Raw genomic sequence first — 20,209 nt, 5'->3', positions numbered from 1 at the left:
CGAGGGTGACCACGCCGGAGGAGTCGGAGGAGCCACCGGTCGGGATGGAGTGGGGACACTGCTTCCTGTGCGCCGGCAGACCTGCACAAAGTCTCACCGGTGGAATTTCGGTGAGAGCCCTCCAATGATTAAGTTAGAGTGAATTTTAGGTGGTCCGGCCAAAAGTCCTTAGGCATTACCTGATGGGGCTATTTATAGTCCCCACGGAGGTGCCCAGGTGGCGTGTGACCACGGCTTGCTTGGGGCACAGGTTTCGAGCTGTTCCTGAGCACGGTATGGCGTTGCTGGCGTTAACAAGGTATGGCCCTTGGCAGCAAGGTATGGCCCCTGGTCGTCATGTTGTAGAGTGGCCAACAAGCAAAGCATGACGCGGTGAGACTGTAATGTACGGCCACGCATGTAAGCGTAAGGGCGCGCATGTGTATGCGGCCGTAGGCAAGATCGGGCTCGCTTGGAGGTCACAGCCTTTACTTGGTGAAGTCAGCTTGATGAGCACTGAGGTCGGACCGATTTGGGGGGCCGCGACATACATTCAATAAGGTCGGCTCGGCAAAATCTGAAGTCGGCATAGCCTCCTCAGCTCTGAAGTTAGCTCGGTAGGGAGCCCCGAGCTCGGGCTGGGGCGTCATTGTGAATACCTGGGGTCGACCGGACCTCTTCGACTTTTGGTCGATCCTGCAAGACGCCCCGAGCCCGGCTCGAGGGACGTCATTGTAGATACCTGCGGTCGACGGGGCCTCTTCAGCTCTTGGTCGATCCTGCAGGACGTTCCGAGCCCGGCTCGAGGGGCGTCATTGTAGATACCTGCGGTCCACAGGACCTCTTCGGCTCTTGGTCGATCCTGCAGAGCGCCCCGAGTGGAGAGATATGGCGGAAGTCGGCTCGGCCTTTTGTAAGGTCCGGAGTCGGACTGGTGCTCAACGGGACCGAGGTCTGGCTTGCTCGGTACTAATATCTATTTCGCTGAAATTGGGTAGTCCAATGTTGTGAGCAGGACGATCCATTTTGCCCCCCATCAGTAAGGTATGGCGAGAAACTATTATACATAGTCTTATCCACATGTGCATAGACTATTTTCATGTTTCGAATCCGTAACATGTAGATCATAATGGAGCAACCTTGCACTTGTGCCAAGGTCATTCCAGATATTCACATGTGCTTATCAAAATTTAGAAAGATCTGAATGCAAGCCTTTTTTTTAAAGATGAAGAAAATAGCATAAAATTTGATAATCTACATGCACTTGCGTACTTGTATATGCGACAAAAATGGGATGGCAACAGATAATCAGTGAATAAGTAGGATATAATAATTCATAATTAGGAACAATATTTGAAATTTAGACATTGTTGTGACTGTTCAGAAACAAGAAATAAGACTGCAAAGATAAGAAATTTAATGGCATTGTATACAGACAGAAGCAGGAGATAATGAGTAAAAACACACTAGCATCACCAGAACCAGGGCTGGTTGGAAGTCTGAGAAATAAGAATCAGTAGCAACCCATCAAAATGGTTGCAATCCAAATAGATGGACTAATTCAGCTATAAAATTATCAATACATCCACCTTTTATTACAAGAGAGCATATAAATGGTGATCTTCTTCATCCATTACTAGCTTGAAGAACAAAAAAGGCAGGTCTATGAAAATATAAAATGTCAAAAGATATGCAAAACTTCGAGGCACAGACTAGCAGCATGGTGTGTATACACATGCTACAAAGAAGGAACCAAACTGCTGCTGAAAATCTTACCAGGTAATGTAGAGACAGACCACCTCATCACTTTCATCTCAGACTCTACATAATAATACATCACCGTGTTTCATCTTCTAGATTACGGAACCCAGCAGTGAGGTCATCATATAATTTCTTGAACTTTGCAACAAGGGCTTCCTCGCCTTCTGCGGGATCTTCAAATTTCTGGGACCTGGTGTAATAAATGAATACATTCATATTAATGTCATTTCTAACATCAAGAAGTATAGCTTTTTGACTAGCCTTAACCAAGATACAACTTTCTGTCACAAACGGCCAACTCAATTTATAATGAACTTCACTGATCTGATATGCATTGCAATTCGTGGATTTGCTTAAGTTTAATGGAAAGCAAACACTGTCCTCCAGGAAGAATAGCAACATTACCCACAGAAAATTTAATATTTTTCTTTTACCAACCAAAAAACCATATAGGATTGCTTTTGTACTGACATGTTTGAAGCAAAGCTTTCCAAGCTTAATGAAGTTGTTCCCAGAGGAATAAGATAAGAAGACCTTCATCGAGAAAGGATCTCTGTTCTTCGCTTGATGAAATATCTCTCATGAGAGTTGTTACTATTTAAAAATACGATAGTAACACAGAAATTGGTGTCTGTTGTCCTGCACTACTTTTTCAAGCTACACCAACTTTTTTCACATGTCTATTTACACATGCCCAAAGACCAAAACAAAAGACATTTGACATGGTACTAAGCAAGGGCTAAAAATGTTAGGAGTTAGGATGTGCCATTTTGATAAAAATGCATTGAGCCAGTTACTCACACTAGACGATAGAAAAGATCACCCAAACGATGCTTGACGACACTGTATGTTATCTTCTGGCCTTCAGAACCTGCTCCTCGCTCAACTGCCTGCAAATAAACAGCATAAAGTACGTATGGAGAATCAGAGAATCCATCATGTAAATAAACAGAACAAATAAATTTATGGAGCAATAAAATACATTAGAAGATAAAACACATAGAAGTCAACAAAAGTATAATTCAAAGAACCCCTTAAAGCTGTTTCGTAGATAAATCTTTTCATCAGCATCAGCCAGAATTCGTTTGTTAAAATGAGGTATTATATCAAATTCTTCAACAACACATCAAACATTTGAGAAAGATATTTTGAACAGCTTTATGCAACAATTTGGCAAGCCAAATCCAAGCAAAAGATATCAAGAACCGAAGTTAAAACACTGGTACCAACCAATGAATCATCATTGGATTTTTGTAAGGTAAAATAGTGAATAATTTCAGGATTTACCTGATTTGCCAGACTATTAAAATGAATAATGTTGCGCATCATCCAAACTGATTTATAGAATGGGCAGAATTTATCATACCTGTCACAATTGCCATAAGTGTCTTTTATGAAGAGATTGCACAAAACTACTAATATCGAGGGACAGAAGCAACTGATAAAACAGCAGAGGTAGCTTATTATGATGAATTAGTATACTTACGGTGTAAACGCATTCTGTGCGAGGTAATCCTCCCTCAGAAGCTTTGCTGTCTCTAGGATGATTTTGTCAGTTTCCGCTAATGCATCTTTGCCAACAAGCTGCAGTATTGCCAGTTAATCAGACAAAAGGCAAAACTTGATAGCAATAAAACAAGCGATTGGAGATCTAATCTTCTCATCACTAGCTAGCATAAGACATCCAAAGCATGCCTCTACAGGTCTAGAAGTTTTCATCAAAAGCAATAGCAGATGCTGCATGACAAATAGAACAGATAAAGATAAAGAATCACTGAACAAATGTGATAATAATAATATTCTGCTGCAAATTATAGTCTCAATAGAACTCATGACCATGAGAGACATGTTTTAGAATTGTACGCATAGAGATAACAATTACCATTATCGTCATTTTGGGCTTGTTTCCATGGATAAGTCTTTTACAACTCCTGACAGACTTGACACTTTATATCTCAAATGTGTTAGAGAAACATCAAATATAGGAGTTACAAGGTCATCAATATTGTGGAGAAACTGATTGTGGACAAGTAGATATATTGCCTACAGTGAATGTTAACATTTGCAATACATATCCTTCACAAAAAAACATATTGCCTACGAAACTACAGTAATAATATATTCCACACACTGAAACCATGAAAGACTGTGTCTTCCTTTTTCAGGTTTCTGCATTATGATTTGCCAGAGAGAACCCAAAATAGGTGATGAGATCAATGTAGTTAAAAATGGCAAGCCATATTAAGATTTGTCAAGCTGGAAAGAATACCTGGACAATTTCATTTAGATCATCCTCTCTCTGCAACACCTCACGGGCTTTTGTTCTGATGTCAATAAAATCTGGATCGAACTTCTCATAGAAAGATTCTAAGGCCTGCAGTACATAACATAATGAAAGAACTGAAATTAAACTTAGCTTAAACAGTATATCACTTGAATGTGTTTGTGAGTGCACTCTGAGAAACTGTGATTAGATCATAACATATAAAACTTGTATGAAGTAAGTGTTGCAGATAAGAGCAATGGAGGGGAAAACAGGAAACTACTGTTGCTTTCTGTGCATTAGTGCCATATTCGTGGAAATCCTTGATATGGTTTGCATTTCTTTCTTTTTCTTTCTTTCTTTTTTTCCATTCTTTTTTGAGGCTCTCTAACAAACAAGAGTGTCATGCTTCCTCGTAATAAATTATGTCTTAGGCATAAGAAATATGGTACAATAGCAAACCTTTGAGTACTTTGAATATGATATAAGCCAATTCACTGATGGAAAATGCTTCCTCTGAGCAAGCTTCTTATCCAGGCCCCAAAAGACCTGTAGAACAAGGTATCAAGGCAATGGACAAATAAAACAGGATCAACAAATAAAGATTATCGTATCTTAAGCTAGTAGTATTTCCTTTCACCTGAACAATACCAAGAGTTGCAGAAGTCACTGGGTCTGAAAAATCACCACCAGGAGGGGAAACAGCACCAACAATTGTGACACTGCCAGTTCGATCTGGACCGCCAAGGCACTTCACTTTACCAGCACGTTCATAGAAGGATGCTAGACGTGCTGCAAGATATGCAGGATAACCACTATCGGCTGGCATTTCAGCCTGTCACAAAACATGGTTACCATTAGTTGCAAAGTTAATAACGCACTATTTTTTTCCTTTAAAGTAGATAAACTCGAAAGACAATACATAGAAGACTTGAGATGGGATATATATTAATTAAACAACTTCCTAAAATAAAATTTCTGATAGTTCGACCTATGGGAAAGTGAATTGCCACATTCCACATTAAACAGCATTGTCCTGTTTAAGTTGGCTACTTAATTATTTCTTCACAATCCTTTTAAAAACCAGATAAGATGGTTTATACATATATGATTAGTTCTCCTGTATATAACAATAGCTATATACATATATATAACTTCAACCATCCACATTTTTCTTGTAATCCAAAATGCTTTTCATAAAGTTGGACAGCTAATATCTGCTTCGTTCCACAAAGATGTGCTCCAGCAGTGTCTTCCAACTTGAAGTACCAAACATGCATTAAGCGCAGGTAGAACTTAAGCAGTAGAGGAACAAGGACATTAAGAAAAGAATCTATATTCTCTATATTCCAGAATTGCTTGCCTTTAGTTCCTCACTACTGTATAATAGCACACATCAAATGAGTGAGAGAGTGTGGAGTCAGCATGCATGCGTGCACAGAGAGAGAACTGTCACAGGATAGGGAAAATCTACACAGAAAGAGAGAGAACACAGAAAGAGAGAGAGAGAGAGAGAGAGAGAGAGAGAGAGAAATCTGTCACGAGATAAGAAAATCTAAGGTTAATTACCAGTCGGCCGGATATTTCACGCAATGCTTCTGCCCAACGAGAGGTGGAATCAGCCATCATGCTAACATTGTAGCCCATATCTCTAAAGTATTCAGCAATAGTAATTCCTGAAGACAACCAAGATCATTAAAAATCATTTTTCAGAAAATATAAAACCAAGGAATTAATATATAATATTACAGAATAAATGTTTAACATAAGCTTCTGAATAAAGATAACAAGCAAAACAAATTCATCATGACACAGTGATGTCCTTGTTATCTGAGGAATGAATCTAAGATTTACACATTCATTGATATCGAACAAGGGAATATAGCAAAAGCGCTCCATATATTAAGAAACATCATAAAATATAACATTCTCATGCACACCAAATTCCACTCAAGTTGATCTTTGATCTTTAAAGCCCCTTTTGGCTTCTGGCTAAGAAAAAAATGAAAGTGAGAAGATTAGGGTTGAATGATTGATTATGTTCGCATTGATAAAAATTATGTGCATCCTATGAAGGCTTTATCAATGCTATGAAAGAAACTAAAAAGAGAAAATGGGTGTGTGCCCAGACTGGGAGAATATTGTGTATTCTTCCCTGAGTAAAACCTCTAGTTTGATCTTTTTTCCTGTGCACATTTGCAATATTCAAAGAGATACTAAGACAACAGGTATCCATAAAACTTAAGAGGTGCCAAACAGAAAGCATGCACTCTATAGCATACTTGGTCTGGTATATCAGGATTTACAGTATGGTTCTGTAAATGTTCAACTTTTTAGGTGCATCGTTGCTTTAGCATGAGCCATTGCAAAATGTCCACCACTCTGCATAACCCGTGTTTGCACATAAAAATCAACTATTCAGTAGCATTCATTCCCATGTATGTGAGAATGAGCGAGAGTGAATCGGTGGAGCAGTGACAGAATTACATAATTGGTCTCGCATATCAGGATTTACAGTATGGCTCTGTAAAATGTTCAACTTTTTAGGTGCATCGTTGCTTTAGCATGAGCCATTGCAAAATGACCACCACACTGCATAACCCGTGTTGCACATAAGATTCAACTATTCAGTAGCATTCATTGCCATGTATGTGGGAATGAGCGAGAGTGGATTGGTGGAGCAGAGACAGAATTACATAATTACAGAAAATGAAATGCCAGAGACATCTCAAATCCTTAATTTGGTCAACTAGTGATCATTAAGAATAGCAAAGCAACCAAAATTCAATAGGATATAATCAAGTTAGAAGACATTATATTTTCTAATAATCCTTAGAAAATTTAACTATCAAAAATAGTAATATTCTGTAAGCAGAACATTCGTGCAATAAAATCACCTATGCAAATATCATTGAACATGACTAGAAAGACAAAAAAAACTCATATGTTTATAAAAGTCTAATATTATGCGTAGGGCTGTCAGTTAATTGGGTTCTGACTAGAACCTGATCAGGTTAAGCTGGATAAAGTCAATATTTATCACTCAAATGACCCACTAACAACCCCATTAAGGATGAATGGATAATCTCAATATTTATCAGACTGAACTCAGGATGGTGGTCAAGCAATCTGGTAATGACCTGACCCACCTATCTTACTATATGATATTGATATATCTTAGATAATATAACTATATCAAATATATGAAAATCAAAACCCAATCAATGCTATTTCCATGTCCACTTCTCTCACAACCGACACTATCCTCATCTCCTCCACCCTACTCCTTCCATCAAGGCCAACCACCTTGCTCCCAATCCCAAATCCTAAACATTAATGAGAGTTGGACGGGTTAAGGTAGCTTTCTCTCCAATCCAACAGGCTGTCACATCAGCTCATTTTTGGATCAGACTTGGATCAACCTCAATCCATTAGCAGTCTTTTTTGTTTGGATCAGCCTCAATCTGAACTAAATTCAATCATTAGCAGTCCTAGTTAAGAGCCCACTCCACATAGTTGTTTGTTTCTCCCTAACTGGACAAATAGAAGCGATCTGACTAGAGTATTCAGCTCCAATTTGTTTATGGTTGCCTCGTGCTTTTAATTCCACCAAGCAGATGTTTTATCCTCTCTTGATTGAACATATGAATCATTTGCATTGGGGTGCAGGGATTGGAACTGATACCTGTATAAATAGAAGCCTCTCGAGCAGCCACAGGCATATTGGAAGTATTAGCCACAAGTGTAGTCCGTTTCATGACAGATTCTTCACGTCCATCGGGCAATGTCATTGTCAATTGGGGAAAATCCATAAGCACCTGCATAGCAGTAAACATTAGATATCCAGAAAAACTGAAATGAACAGGACAAGGTAAACTGGAGAGGGGGGATGCAAACCTCAGCCATTTCATTTCCTCTTTCTCCACAACCCACATAAACCACCGTGTCAGAATTGGAGTACTGGACAAGTGGGATCAGGTCACAAAAATAAGTGAAAGGTCATGTTGAGACAGAAAACATAAAACAAGAAATAATCATTCAATCAATGGTTACCTTTGACAGTGCCTGACTGATGACTGTTTTTCCACAACCAAATGCTCCAGGTATAGCACAAGTGCCCCCAAGAACAGAAGGGAAAAGGGCATCAAGTACACGCTGAACACCATTTACACAATTTGGTAAATTTAGAGAAATGATATGCAAGGACAAATGAGGTCACTAATAATAGAAATAATATTAAAACTATAATTCATTTTTACCTGCCCTGTTAACAGAGGTGTATCAGCAGCAAGCTTTGCTGCTACAGGCCTTGGTGTACGCACTGGCCATGTCTGCATAAAAGGACATTAAGTAAAACTGGCAGAAATTCAGCATACCGCTAACAAAAACCAAACTCTGAAAATAAACAAGTTATTAACCTGAAGCATTGTGAATTGCTTTTTGACACCTTGAAACTCAAGCTCAAGAACTGTATCCTGAATAAATCACACAATAATAAAGAAAAAGGAAGCAAAAGATGATGAAAAGTCATATAAGCTTGTTTAACAAAGATTAAAAGCCTTAAAATTCAAAAGCAGGGAAAACTGATTACAGACCTTCAGGCTGTAATGACCAGCAGGGGCAACATAAGTGACCTTGCCCATGGAACCTGGAGGAAGTGCAACATTGTGTTGCATTAAAGTGTTCTCAAAAACAGTCTGCATAGTAAATAATCAATGTTATGCTCTCTATAGAACTGAAATAGAGCTAAGAATTTTTCTGCCATCAATTAAAAGAGTATGCATTACAAACTCAAAAAAAAAAAAAATCATCCAATATTGCACAACTTACAGCATATAGATCTCCACCAGTAAGAAGATCTCCGACACCTGCAACAAGTGCAATAAAATATCAAGATTCTAAACTATACAAATAGCTGCCAAAAGTCTAACAACTGAAACAAGTGTGCTGGAAAACAAAGGCATGACTCAGTCAACTCACCTAATTTCTTAGGCTCAAAATCCCACAATATATCTTTGTCAAGGGCAGGGACAGAAACACCACGAGGAATGTAGACATCACCAGACTTTAAAGCAATAGTTTTTAGAGGGCGCTGTATTAAAGGAGAACAAAGAAATGCACTGTTAGGTAATCATTTACTAACTGCATCACTGCATGATGGTTAAACCATATTAGGCATCTAAAGCATGATGCTTGGAATAGCTGAATCATCCGAAGAACAACAACCTACAAGACAACAAATAGCCAAATAGCTTTTGAGACACAAAAGAAAATGAGTTACATGGCCAAACAGCAGCTGCACCATATGCTTATTAACAAGTAGCAAGCATCACGAATATAAGCTGCTAATTAAATTGAAACATGCCAAATGTACTTAAGTTCTTAAATTCATAGGCTAACCTGAATCCCATCAAAAATATTGCCCAAAATACCAGGCCCAAGCTCCACGGAAAGAGGCTGCAGGAAAAAACATCAAACACATAAAAGGGAGCACACTACAATCAATCAATATTGATTGCACACAAGACACCCCCGCATATATACCTTATGGGTTCGCAAAACAGGGTCATTTACCGTCAAACCAGCAGTTTCTTCATAAACTGAAATACAAGCAACAATGTTTATGTTATAGCAACTCCGAATTTCTCATGCACTATCATGTACTAAATCAAAATAATTCCACAAAAGAGAAACAGAAACACACAGAAATAAGAATATGATTAAAAGTCTATCAAGCTTTGTACCCTGAATGGTAGCTGAATCTCCCTCCAACCGAATAATCTCACCAATAAGGTTATCATGACCAACACGAACCAATTCATACATGGCAGCACCTCCCATTCCATCTGCCACGACAACTGGCCCAGAGACCTGCAAATTTTCATGGAAGAGTCAACCAAATAACACATCAAGGCTCAGTTCCACAATGTCGTCCCATTACAGTCAAGGAAATGCAAATGAGCTTGTGCATCTGTCTGGAAGTCCCACTTCCAAATGTCAAAATAGAAGTATATTCAATAATGGAGATAGGCATGATTGAAAAAAAAAAAGCATTTTGGAACATAAGTAATTGGGATTGTTCGCATGCAATGGAAAAAGAGAAGTAATTCAAAATAGGTCTAAGAGTAAGTTGTTTAGAAACGTTTGCAGCAACCAAAGAGTATAAAGCCTTTTCACCCATAACTGAAAACAAATTCAATTGCTCTGTAAAAATATGTAGGTTGCTACATTTCACAAGCCCATAATGTAGCAACACTTCTAATGTTTTTTTTTCTGGACTTACTGGTGACAGGCAACAGAATAAAGCTTAAAACACTGCTTAGAATTAGGAGAATTGGAAATAAAACTTTCTGTTCATCTCAGAGTCTATTATGAATTTGAAACCACAGATGGGCCATATTGCATGGAATCTTTTACCTACAGTTTTGGAAAACACATGGTCATTGAATAAACAGATTTATCATAGTTTAGTTGAGCACAACGTTTCCTACAACAATTCACAAATTGATGAGGCCAAAAAAATGTGATAAAACTCAGCTAGAAAGAAAATGGTACTTCATAAGAAGCTGACAAAGGACAATCAACCAACAGAAAACATTTGAAAACGTTTGAAGATCAATCCAGCAAGTTGATGCTGACAAAATGTTGAAGTCATTCTGTTTATTTTTTTCCCCTAAACTTGAACATATAGGATGGTACATTTCTTTTATCTATGGCATTCAGAAAAGCAGTCAAGTACACGAATGTAAAAGCATATGATGGAAACATTTCAATAAGCAGAAAGTCTCAACCAAAGTAATATTGAAACAAGACCAATAAAAGACCTGCTAGCAAACATGATATAAAAGTAGTATTCCTGGCTAAACAGAGATAACCAAGAATGCTTTTGCATCTGATATAACCAGGTTCAAATTCAAAACTGAGCTGGTCTCAAGACATTTGTCTGGGAATATGGTTCAAAACTAATATTCCTAAGCACAGTATTAAAGGATCAGCTTTATCTGTACCTCCAATGGATCATTTTGTACTAGTAATGATATTATGAAATACCATTTCTCACAGTCCAGCACACACCAATTCAGATGAAAGAGATATTCCAACCATAAGAAAGAAGATTTTAATTTTCGAAAATCTAGATGAGCAAAGACCAAGTTTTCAATTGAAAATTGACACCTGAGATGTAAAGAACCTGAGCACCTAACCATAACTAGATCGTAGCCCTTGCCCTCACTATGTGAGATCCACTTTGTAGATGCCTCTTTGTCATTCATTCTTTCAAAGGCACTTCATAGTTCATACCCTAGCAAAACTCTTCCCGTTTAGAAAATTTATAACCCAATAACCTTAAGTCACCTTCTCTGTTTCCAGAATTTTAGATAGACACCGTACAGCTCCTCTCAAAGAAATCTCCTAAAAACTTTGATGCACATGCCAAAACAATCTTAGTGAGTTCTTAACTCTTTCATCCCGAAAGGCATGCTCTTATGAAAAGGAAAACTTTGATAAGGTGTACAAACTAGATGGAAGACAAGCATTCAAATAGTCATGGTGGATCATTTGAAACTTGAAAGAAACTATCATGACCACAAATAAAAGACCTCATATCCTTGCTTATCAGGGTGCTTCTTAAAAGATATACTTTCCATAGTCTAAGCCTTACCATCATTCATGAAAACTTCTGTGAAGCTACACGCCAACAAACCAAATTTTTTATTCATTAATTAAACTTTTAAAAAGAAGAAATTCAGTTTTTATTTCATCAAAATATAATGAGAATTGACCTTCATGGTTGAATCTCATGAGGGGGTGAGACCTGGCTTTTCAAAAACCAGATACAAGAATGTGGTGGACAGGTCTCAGACTGGGCAAATAGAAAAATGTTTGAGATGTATTTAATTGTTACTATCAATCATACTAGGTCTTGGGGCATAGCAAAGTGTTCTAGTTCCCAGGGTGCATCATAGTTCATAGAAGTTAATGTTCACAACCATAAGAATGTGCTGGAAGGGTCACAAATCAGGGAAAGAGCAACATGTTTGAAAATGCATTTAAATGTTACAACCAGTCATACTAGGTTTCGGGATGTAGCAAAATGGTTTGATTCATGATACATAGTCCTTGGTCATAGAAGTTAATGTTTGCAATAAGGCCACCAACTGCAGTGGTTAGATACATGTTAATTACAGGCAACTCAAAAGAAAGGAGGGGGTGCAAGTTTAGCTTCTGAAGGAATGATTCAGTAGAAAACAATGGAAGTGCAATAGTCAAACGGTTTGCACTTAGCAGATCTCTTTATCTTGTTATCACACTAAGCATTTGAGCAAGAAATTTCCTTTTCTTTTAACATAATTGAAGGCATATAATTTTTGAAGAAAACCATAATAGCAACAGTCCATATACAATGTCCCTCTTCATACAGAGTATCTTTCAAAAATATATTCGGGCCATTTTTTTTCATCTAATAATTAAAATCAGAGGGACAAAGGGAGAATGTTGCCAGTTAAGGGGAAAACAAAAGTTATATTTATTATGGTGGGATGAAATTTAAACTGCTCCAGGTACATAAATGCAATAACTTATTTGTAAGTTGGTTTGGACATTCAGGGTTAAATATCTAGAAGGCATGTCTTCCTCATACAGACCAGAAATTTTACAATGATTAATTGTCGACTGAGAGAATTATGCCGTCAACTGTATGTCTTTTCTCTCAAGAAACATAAAGTGGCTCTATACTTCACAAACAAACCATATGACGAAAAATCTCTCTTGACATGAAGGCTAAGTGGAAAACATAAAAAAATGCCGCAAAAACAAAAATAGAATATTTAGCGAAAAAATTCCACATCTTGCTCTCAGGTAAATAGTCAAATTAACACAGCATTTGCATGAGTCAGATGACGTCGGAGGAAGGAAGGGAGGGAAAAAACTGCAAAAATCCAACATAAATCATGATACAAATGCGTCACTACCGGGAACTTGGCAGACATTCCGACACTTCTAACAGCTTGATTACCAGATAATTTTGATCCGTCGAAATCAAGTCCAGAAAATGATCTTGAAAAGTCCATTACATTCAAAACCCACTTAGAGATGAAACGATGCGAAACGTCCAACAAATCTATTACCTCTTTACAAATTTTTTCTTTAAAAAAAAAAAAGAATGAGAGAAAGAAAGAAATCTCACAAAAAAAAAAAAATCGCCCATAAAAAGCTGATCCACATAAAATCTGGACATCTTTGTAATTTCTAATCGCATATTAAAAAGAGAAGCCCTGAATACATCTCAAGATTTGAAAGCTCAAATCAATGAAATCATATACTCCATCAAATCTGATCCTCGTAAACAGAAGAATAAATAAGAGTCCAGAAACGATACCTTGCGGACATATCCATACTCGCTTTCCTTCTCCGAATCCTCGAAGGTCGTCATCCGATCGCCGTAGGCCATCTCGGCGGGTCGAGATCAAGAATCAAGAAAGAAGAACCGATCGGAAATCCAAATTCCACGATCCGAGGGAAGACTTCCTCGGAGATCAAGGGCGATCGCAGCGAAAAGAGAGCAAAATTTAGGGTTTTTTTTTAGAGAAGGCGAGATCTGGAAGCCCAGGGCCAGAGAGGATGACAACGAGCACCCCGTGGGGATATACCAGGAATTGAGACCTCAGAGAGCGATCTCCTGCACGCTAAAAAATAATGCGAGGGCGATCTGATTTCTTTAATTAAATTTACCATGTTGCCATGATTGATTGACTGTTAGATCGGCTGTCTCTCCTCGAACAGCATTACAGCAATCTGCCGCCGTTCGATGAGATAGCAGGTCAGAGATTTGGCGGGACCTCGGACGAAGATGTGGGCCCACAGAACCGACTTTGGGATGTCGCTTGAGTTCCTGCCACGTCGAGAAAAAGAGAGCGCTGTCCGCTGACTTGCTGTGAGCCAATGTCCTTCGCCCACGTTTAAATCGTGTCTCATCGAAAGGGACTCGAGGAAGAATTAGAGGGAAATGGTGCAGCTCACGGGCTGCGGAGAGATACACCTTGGGCTTGGCTTGTGGAGAGATGCGCCTTGGGCTTGGCTTGGGAACCGGTTGGGCCTGGAACATTCGTTCTCTACAAAATTGGGTATGTTAAGGATCGCCGGAGTTGGGCCTGAAACATTCGTTCTCTAGAAAATTGAGCGTATCAAGAATCGCTAGATCCAAGACAGCTTAGTCTTATCGCTTTAAAAAGTTGTATTGTCAAAATACTGATTTTTTTTCATAAATCCGATTTATTACATAAATTTAGTGTAAATATATCCATAAAAATTTAAAAATAAAATATTTAAAGATTAAAAAAAAAATCTAGTATATATTGGGATACGGTGATCTAGTATATATTGGGACATCCAGTTTGAAGCACTATTAGCTTATCTATAGGTATGTATCATCTCATAAGAAAATAAAAGTTCATGTGACTAACGAGAGAACAACTTGTTCTTCTTTCTATCTGCTTTCGACATCGTCTATCCTCCTTTTTTTAGCATAGCTCCACTTTAATAATGTTAAAGAGCTCCTTTGGCCCGTCACAACTCGCAACTCTAACTTTCCTTCGACGTCCTATCTTTCTTCTCTTCTCATCAAATCCCGATGACCTAAATTTTCATAAATTGGATGTTCTTTGCCTCACAAACTTGGCTCATTGCTGTAGTCTTCGAAGAGGTGCCTAAAATTAGATTGTCATTAGTAAGACAAGTGCGTGCTAGCAATACAATAAATGTGTATCAACGAATAGTTAGGTATGCATTAGAGGAGACTTAGGTGTGTATTATGTTGACAAATATTATGTATTAGCTAAATAACAATTTAGACTTATATTGCCGTTTCATTCTGATCTCTTTCGGCATCCATTATTGCCTTTGCCCAGCCCCCTAGGGCCTCTTTCCCCTCCTTGCCTACTTCCCCCAGCTCCTTCCCTCTTTCTATTTCTCTCTCTATGTGGGCCCCCTTCCTCGATTTGTCTCTCCTCCTCTCTCGTTCTCTCTCTCTTTGTAAGTGCACCTCCTCGATTAGTTCTTCTCCCTCTCTGCTAGCTCTCCAGGACCATGCCCTCCTCTCCTTTCTCTTTCTCTCTCTTCAGTGCAGATATCTCCCTCTAGTTACGTTGAAGGAAAAAACTGAGAAGTGGTAGCAAAGGCAAGGTGATGCCGTGATGGTGGCAGGGAATGGTGGTGGAGATAATAATGAGTGTTGGGGAGATGGAACAACTGAAGGATGGTATGAAAAATAATGTAAAGTTGGTGCAGCTACCAAAGAATACTGCAAAGAGGGTAGATGGGTAGAATACAACTAGATTCATTTGAGTTTTGAATTTTGAACTAATATGTGGCTCGTTGGATAAGATCATTGTGTTGTTTAGGTTTGTTCAGCATTGTTGGACTTTTCCCTTTCCTCCTCCTTTGTTTTGTTTTTCTTTTGCTTCTTGAGTAAAACAATTGAAGGATGCCTAGAAGGATCACTAGAATTAACTGAAACAAAAAAAAGAAAGTACACACACACACACACACATACACACACACAAAAACAAAAAAAATGACTACCTTAGTTTGTGATATTCATCAATACACCATAAGGCGTGTCTTAACAAAATAATAGATGCATCAACAGACGGTTGGGCATATATCAGCATACGGAGAGTTTGTATTGTAGATGGTAGTATTTTGGTGCTCCAGTCGAGTTCTAGAGAGAAGATGGGAGAAAGATGTGAGAGAAGAACAGACGAGACGAGGGGAGGAGACTGGTGTCTTTGCATGCACGACGATCTTGATAGGGTTCCTTCCCATAGGCTTTTTATTCACTAAGAGGCCTATTACAAGAGTACATTATGTACGGTCTATGATACTGTATAGGAATTCTCATGCAGAAGTACGTGTTTTCGGTTATATTTGTGGTTGTTTCTCTGTTGATACAATGGGGCTTAACTAGCACTCACGGAATGGGTGGCCCTGGTTCACAAGCGTCACATGCCCGACTAAATGATGATGACCATTTTCTCTCCTTAGTAACGGAATCGTTTGATGGATGCCAATCATTGATCAACTTTGCCGTGTCCATATTCATCATTTCATATCCGAGGTTTTAGGGTAATCAGCTCTTTCTAGGTCAAGCCTGAGATTGAATCTAGGCTTGCACTCCGAGCGCAAGCTCTAGACTGTAGACCAAGCCTCGACAGAGTTAGGATTGACCATCCGGCCTCGAAAATTAGGGTTTTTGTTCAATGACGGGGGCTTGTGCTAAGGAATGCATGATGATCATCGATGCGAAATGGCAGGATTATGGTGTTCGAGATTAAGTGGTTTTGGATTTAGTATTTGTTTCGCGAACATAGTTTAGTTAAGTTCGCATTAAAAGCAAATCAATTAAATTCCAAACACTCTTTTGTTTGATATTGGACTCAAGAGAGACTCCTTCGTGCGATCATGGCTATTTATGTACTGATTGTATGATGAAAAACACATGCCTGCATGCTCTCTCTCCCTCTCCCTGTTTTTACCTCTCTTTTTTCTAGGTAAATCAGTTAAATTATTAGAAACACAATCAGAGGCCCATGTCAATTGCAGGCTAAAATCTTTTTGGCCATAGCAATGGCTGGAAAGAAAATGCCTTTTCTATCAATCAAGTACCCTACTTTTTCTCAAATTCAAAAAAGGGGGGGTGGGGGACGCAAAGTGGCTTCCTTTTTCTATCAATCAAGTAATGGAAAAAAAAAATACCCTACTTTTTCATATGCGTGCGTTGGGTGGGTTGGGTTGGGGTGGGGTGGGGTCTTGAAATTTTTGGAGTCACATTGCCTTGCTATTGGGACGTAAAGTGGCCAAGCTGCAGACCACATTGAAAATTATTTAGGTTGGATCTCAATACTTAACCTATTAAGGGCTCATGATTTTATTATTATTATTATTTTTAATTTGTAGAGCTACAAATTGCATCTAATTGCACCATACATGATATGCTCAATTATAATAGCATACCCAACTCCTAAATTACATTCTGATCACATTATAAACTATGCATATCGTTTTGCTTGCTTATAGAAATATTTAAAACAGCCCAAGGCACAATTTCACAAAAGAACCAAACATCACTTCTTTATTTAGGAGGCTAGCTAGTTTAGATAAAGCTTTAACTTGCCGTTAGATTGTAGATTGTTAGATCAAGATATCTTTTCAAATCATTTTTATGGCCAACATTTAAGCATACATGCGCAAATATTAGTCCCAAGTATCCTCTTCCTTCTATGCCTTTTACCTGTATAGCTGTTACTTTTTTCGGTCACATGTCCTTCATTTTTATCCAAAAGATATTGCTTGTTCTCTCATTTTATCACTCAATGATCAATAGGTCTTTACTACATGCGCAATCAATAATTTAGGAATCTAGAGCATATGGATATTCTCATGCATTATTTATACATTAAAATTTAAAGCCACATTTATATGTGCTAATTGAGACTTACAGCAATTCTGAGTTACTATTCCAATATTTTATATGTGCTAGTAACATCCCCCCCCCCCCCCCCCCCCCCCCCTCTCTCTCTTTTCCATTATTTGCTCTTATACTAGGACAAACAAAGCAACACTAAAAATGAATATCTTTACTTACGTCAATCGATTTTCGCTAAACAATACCCAGAATAATGTACTCCTATTTTCCATGCTTTTTCCATGGTGTTTCTTTTCTCTTTTTTTTTTTTTTTTGAGAAAACATGTTTTAGAAGCCGAGCAAAGTTATAATTAAAGTAATTATGGATGCAAAATTTATCAAGTATGTTGATGATCACAAATAACTTATTGTTATGTGATTTCTAGGAGAGAAAAGGGGCCAGGAGAGCCATCTTTAGCAAACAAATTTCAAATTCAAGTGAATGATTTTTTTATTGTGCTATTTGCTATCTTAAAATGATATGTGAATCCAATTAAAAAAGAAAGAAAGAAAGAAAAACACTCCTCGATGCATCGATAAATCAATGAACGTAACTTCATAAAATGATCATCTGGACATCCCAAACCCTCCTAGATTAATGGAATGAATAGCTACTAATTTATGGTTGAAGAAGTTTGCATGCTGAGTCACTAAGATATAAAACACATCATTTTGTTTAATAAAAAACAGATGCCTCTCAACCATCAACCATCAACCATCAACCATCAATATCTGAACTAAATAATAATATTGCCCATGATAATGCACTGTTCAGTGTCACAGTCTATACAAGCATTACACATCTATGAGAATAATACTATTCATGATAACGTAGCAGCGGCAGCGGCGGCACCAAAATTTCCAAGGGAAGACCCCCAAAAGAAGCGGGGACACGACAACGGATAGGGTGGCAGGAGACTGGCTCCAGAGGAGAAGGGAAAGCGATATTTGGCCTCTTCTTTTTATAACACTTGCCTGACTTCAACCACCATTATTTCACCAGTGGAACTTGAAATTATTGAAAAAAGGGGGTGTATACATCAACGAATCCAGTTATTTTTTCCCGATGGTTCGCTTGTGGGGGAACCAACCGCCCGATTACCCGGTCCAGCGGACCGACTGTTTCCCGGTCATAGCGGAAGGAGAGTAAGGGAAGGGCCCAGCTGACGTGTCGAACAGGAACTGGCGGGATTCGGTTGTCTGTTGGGAGGCCGGTGGGCCCTGACACACGTGGCTTGTTTCCCGACCGCACGTTGGGTTTGGTCGGAATCCAAGGGATCCCACCAGCGTCTCCACATGGCACCCCGCCTATTGACTTGACATTAGCGGCTTGTGTTCCTAATGTGCCCCTAAGAGAAAAATTTGATGTTGAAGAGTTTTTTTCCCAGATTTTTAAAACCACCTTCTTTATTATGGAGGTAGAATCGGCTACTATTATTGGGTGAATCCTAAAGGATCCGAGGGTGTCGGAATACGACCATCCCCTACTCTGAGATATTTGGGTCATGGGCAGAGATGGAGAGACCTTTCTAGCCAAGCATGTCTATATGGAGACTAATGGAGCCGCGGATTGGATGGCTTCTTACGTGGTTAGTCATTCAGGCAGCACTCTATAAACACAGGGTAGAGAGCTACTCAGTAACTCAGGGCTCTCCGCGATATTTTATTTTCAAACTTTATTGGATATGTTCGTACTCGTGAGGCATCCACCTAAATGCAAAAAAAAAAAACATCTTTGTTTTATCTACGTTCCTTAAAAGAAAATATGGGGCGGGGTGTTAGAGGATGGTCCTCTATTTTTTCTTCAACATATATTTTCTATATGTCATCTCTTCAAAATCTAGCCATAAAAAAATATCAATTAGAGAATACATTTAACCTATAGATAAATCTAGAATAACATAAAAACTTTATAAGGTAACATTAAAAGAAATTTCTTAGGATGCAATTTTTTTTTTTTTTTTTTTGAGAGAGAAAGGAGACTAATGGATGTAATCCCTATTAGTTGCCAAAGTTTTATTCAAAATAAAAGAAGAAAGAAATGTACATTTAGCATAAGTTACAATATAGAAGAGAAGTAGATAATGCTGGAATATACGGGATTATAAGAGAAACTGAAACTGCTGCTTCTACGAGATTCCAAAAGAAAAACATTTTTTCATGGGTTGAAGACAAAAGAGAGACTCATAAGAAAAGAATCTGAGTGCAATCAGAATGCAGCAAGTAAAAATATCCTATGGATGATCAGAAGGCTGCAGGATTCTCTCCATAATAGTTTCTAGTAGAGATAAAGATTGAAGGTAACGTTTAAAATTCCCAAAAGTGATGAGAATGAAGCAGCTTTCCAATCATGAAGCTAGAAGACTTCTCCATTCGGTTATGTATGAAAAGATAGAAATAAAACAACAACAATCTTGGATATTTACTTAATTTCTGAAGAAAAAAAGAGGGGCAGGAGCCTCAAAAGTGCAAGGCAGAGTAACTAGTATCAGTCAGACTAGTTAGATCTGCACCAATGTACCAATATTTATTTAAAAAACAGGGATAAATAAGTAAATATCAATAGCAAGAGGAGACAGCGAGTAGCTATCCTCATTTTCTGGGGCATCTTCAGCTGTAGAGGCGATCATCTTTTGAGTGATAAGTAGATATATATATATATATATATATATATATATATATATATATATATATATATATATATATATATATATATATATATATATATATATATAGTGGCTAAGAGC

The 20,209-nt window shown here is 38.2% G+C and overlaps 1 protein-coding gene across 1 annotated transcript; it reads right to left on the bottom strand.

The window, feature by feature from the left end:
* Window positions 1-1,435: 1,435 nt before the first annotated feature.
* LOC103701470 (V-type proton ATPase catalytic subunit A) lies at window positions 1,436-13,681 on the bottom strand. Its single transcript, XM_008783523.3, has 20 exons — window positions 13,380-13,681; window positions 9,748-9,874; window positions 9,548-9,603; window positions 9,404-9,460; window positions 8,984-9,095; window positions 8,834-8,871; window positions 8,599-8,700; window positions 8,422-8,478; window positions 8,263-8,334; window positions 8,057-8,158; window positions 7,901-7,963; window positions 7,689-7,821; window positions 5,573-5,679; window positions 4,644-4,838; window positions 4,466-4,552; window positions 4,010-4,114; window positions 3,227-3,324; window positions 3,028-3,106; window positions 2,542-2,630; window positions 1,436-1,930 (listed from the first exon to the last, which is right to left on the bottom strand). Exons 1-20 carry the CDS (start codon window positions 13,449-13,451, stop codon window positions 1,816-1,818), a joined length of 1,866 nt encoding a protein of 621 aa, XP_008781745.1. The 5' UTR covers window positions 13,452-13,681; the 3' UTR covers window positions 1,436-1,815.
* Between the last annotated feature and the right edge of the window lie 6,528 nt (window positions 13,682-20,209).

The sequence above is a fragment of the Phoenix dactylifera genome, chromosome 1 (genome assembly GCF_009389715.1).
Source record: "Phoenix dactylifera cultivar Barhee BC4 chromosome 1, palm_55x_up_171113_PBpolish2nd_filt_p, whole genome shotgun sequence".
Taxonomy (NCBI): Eukaryota; Viridiplantae; Streptophyta; class Magnoliopsida; order Arecales; family Arecaceae; genus Phoenix; species Phoenix dactylifera.
This window is presented reverse-complemented; position numbering and strand designations above follow the sequence as displayed.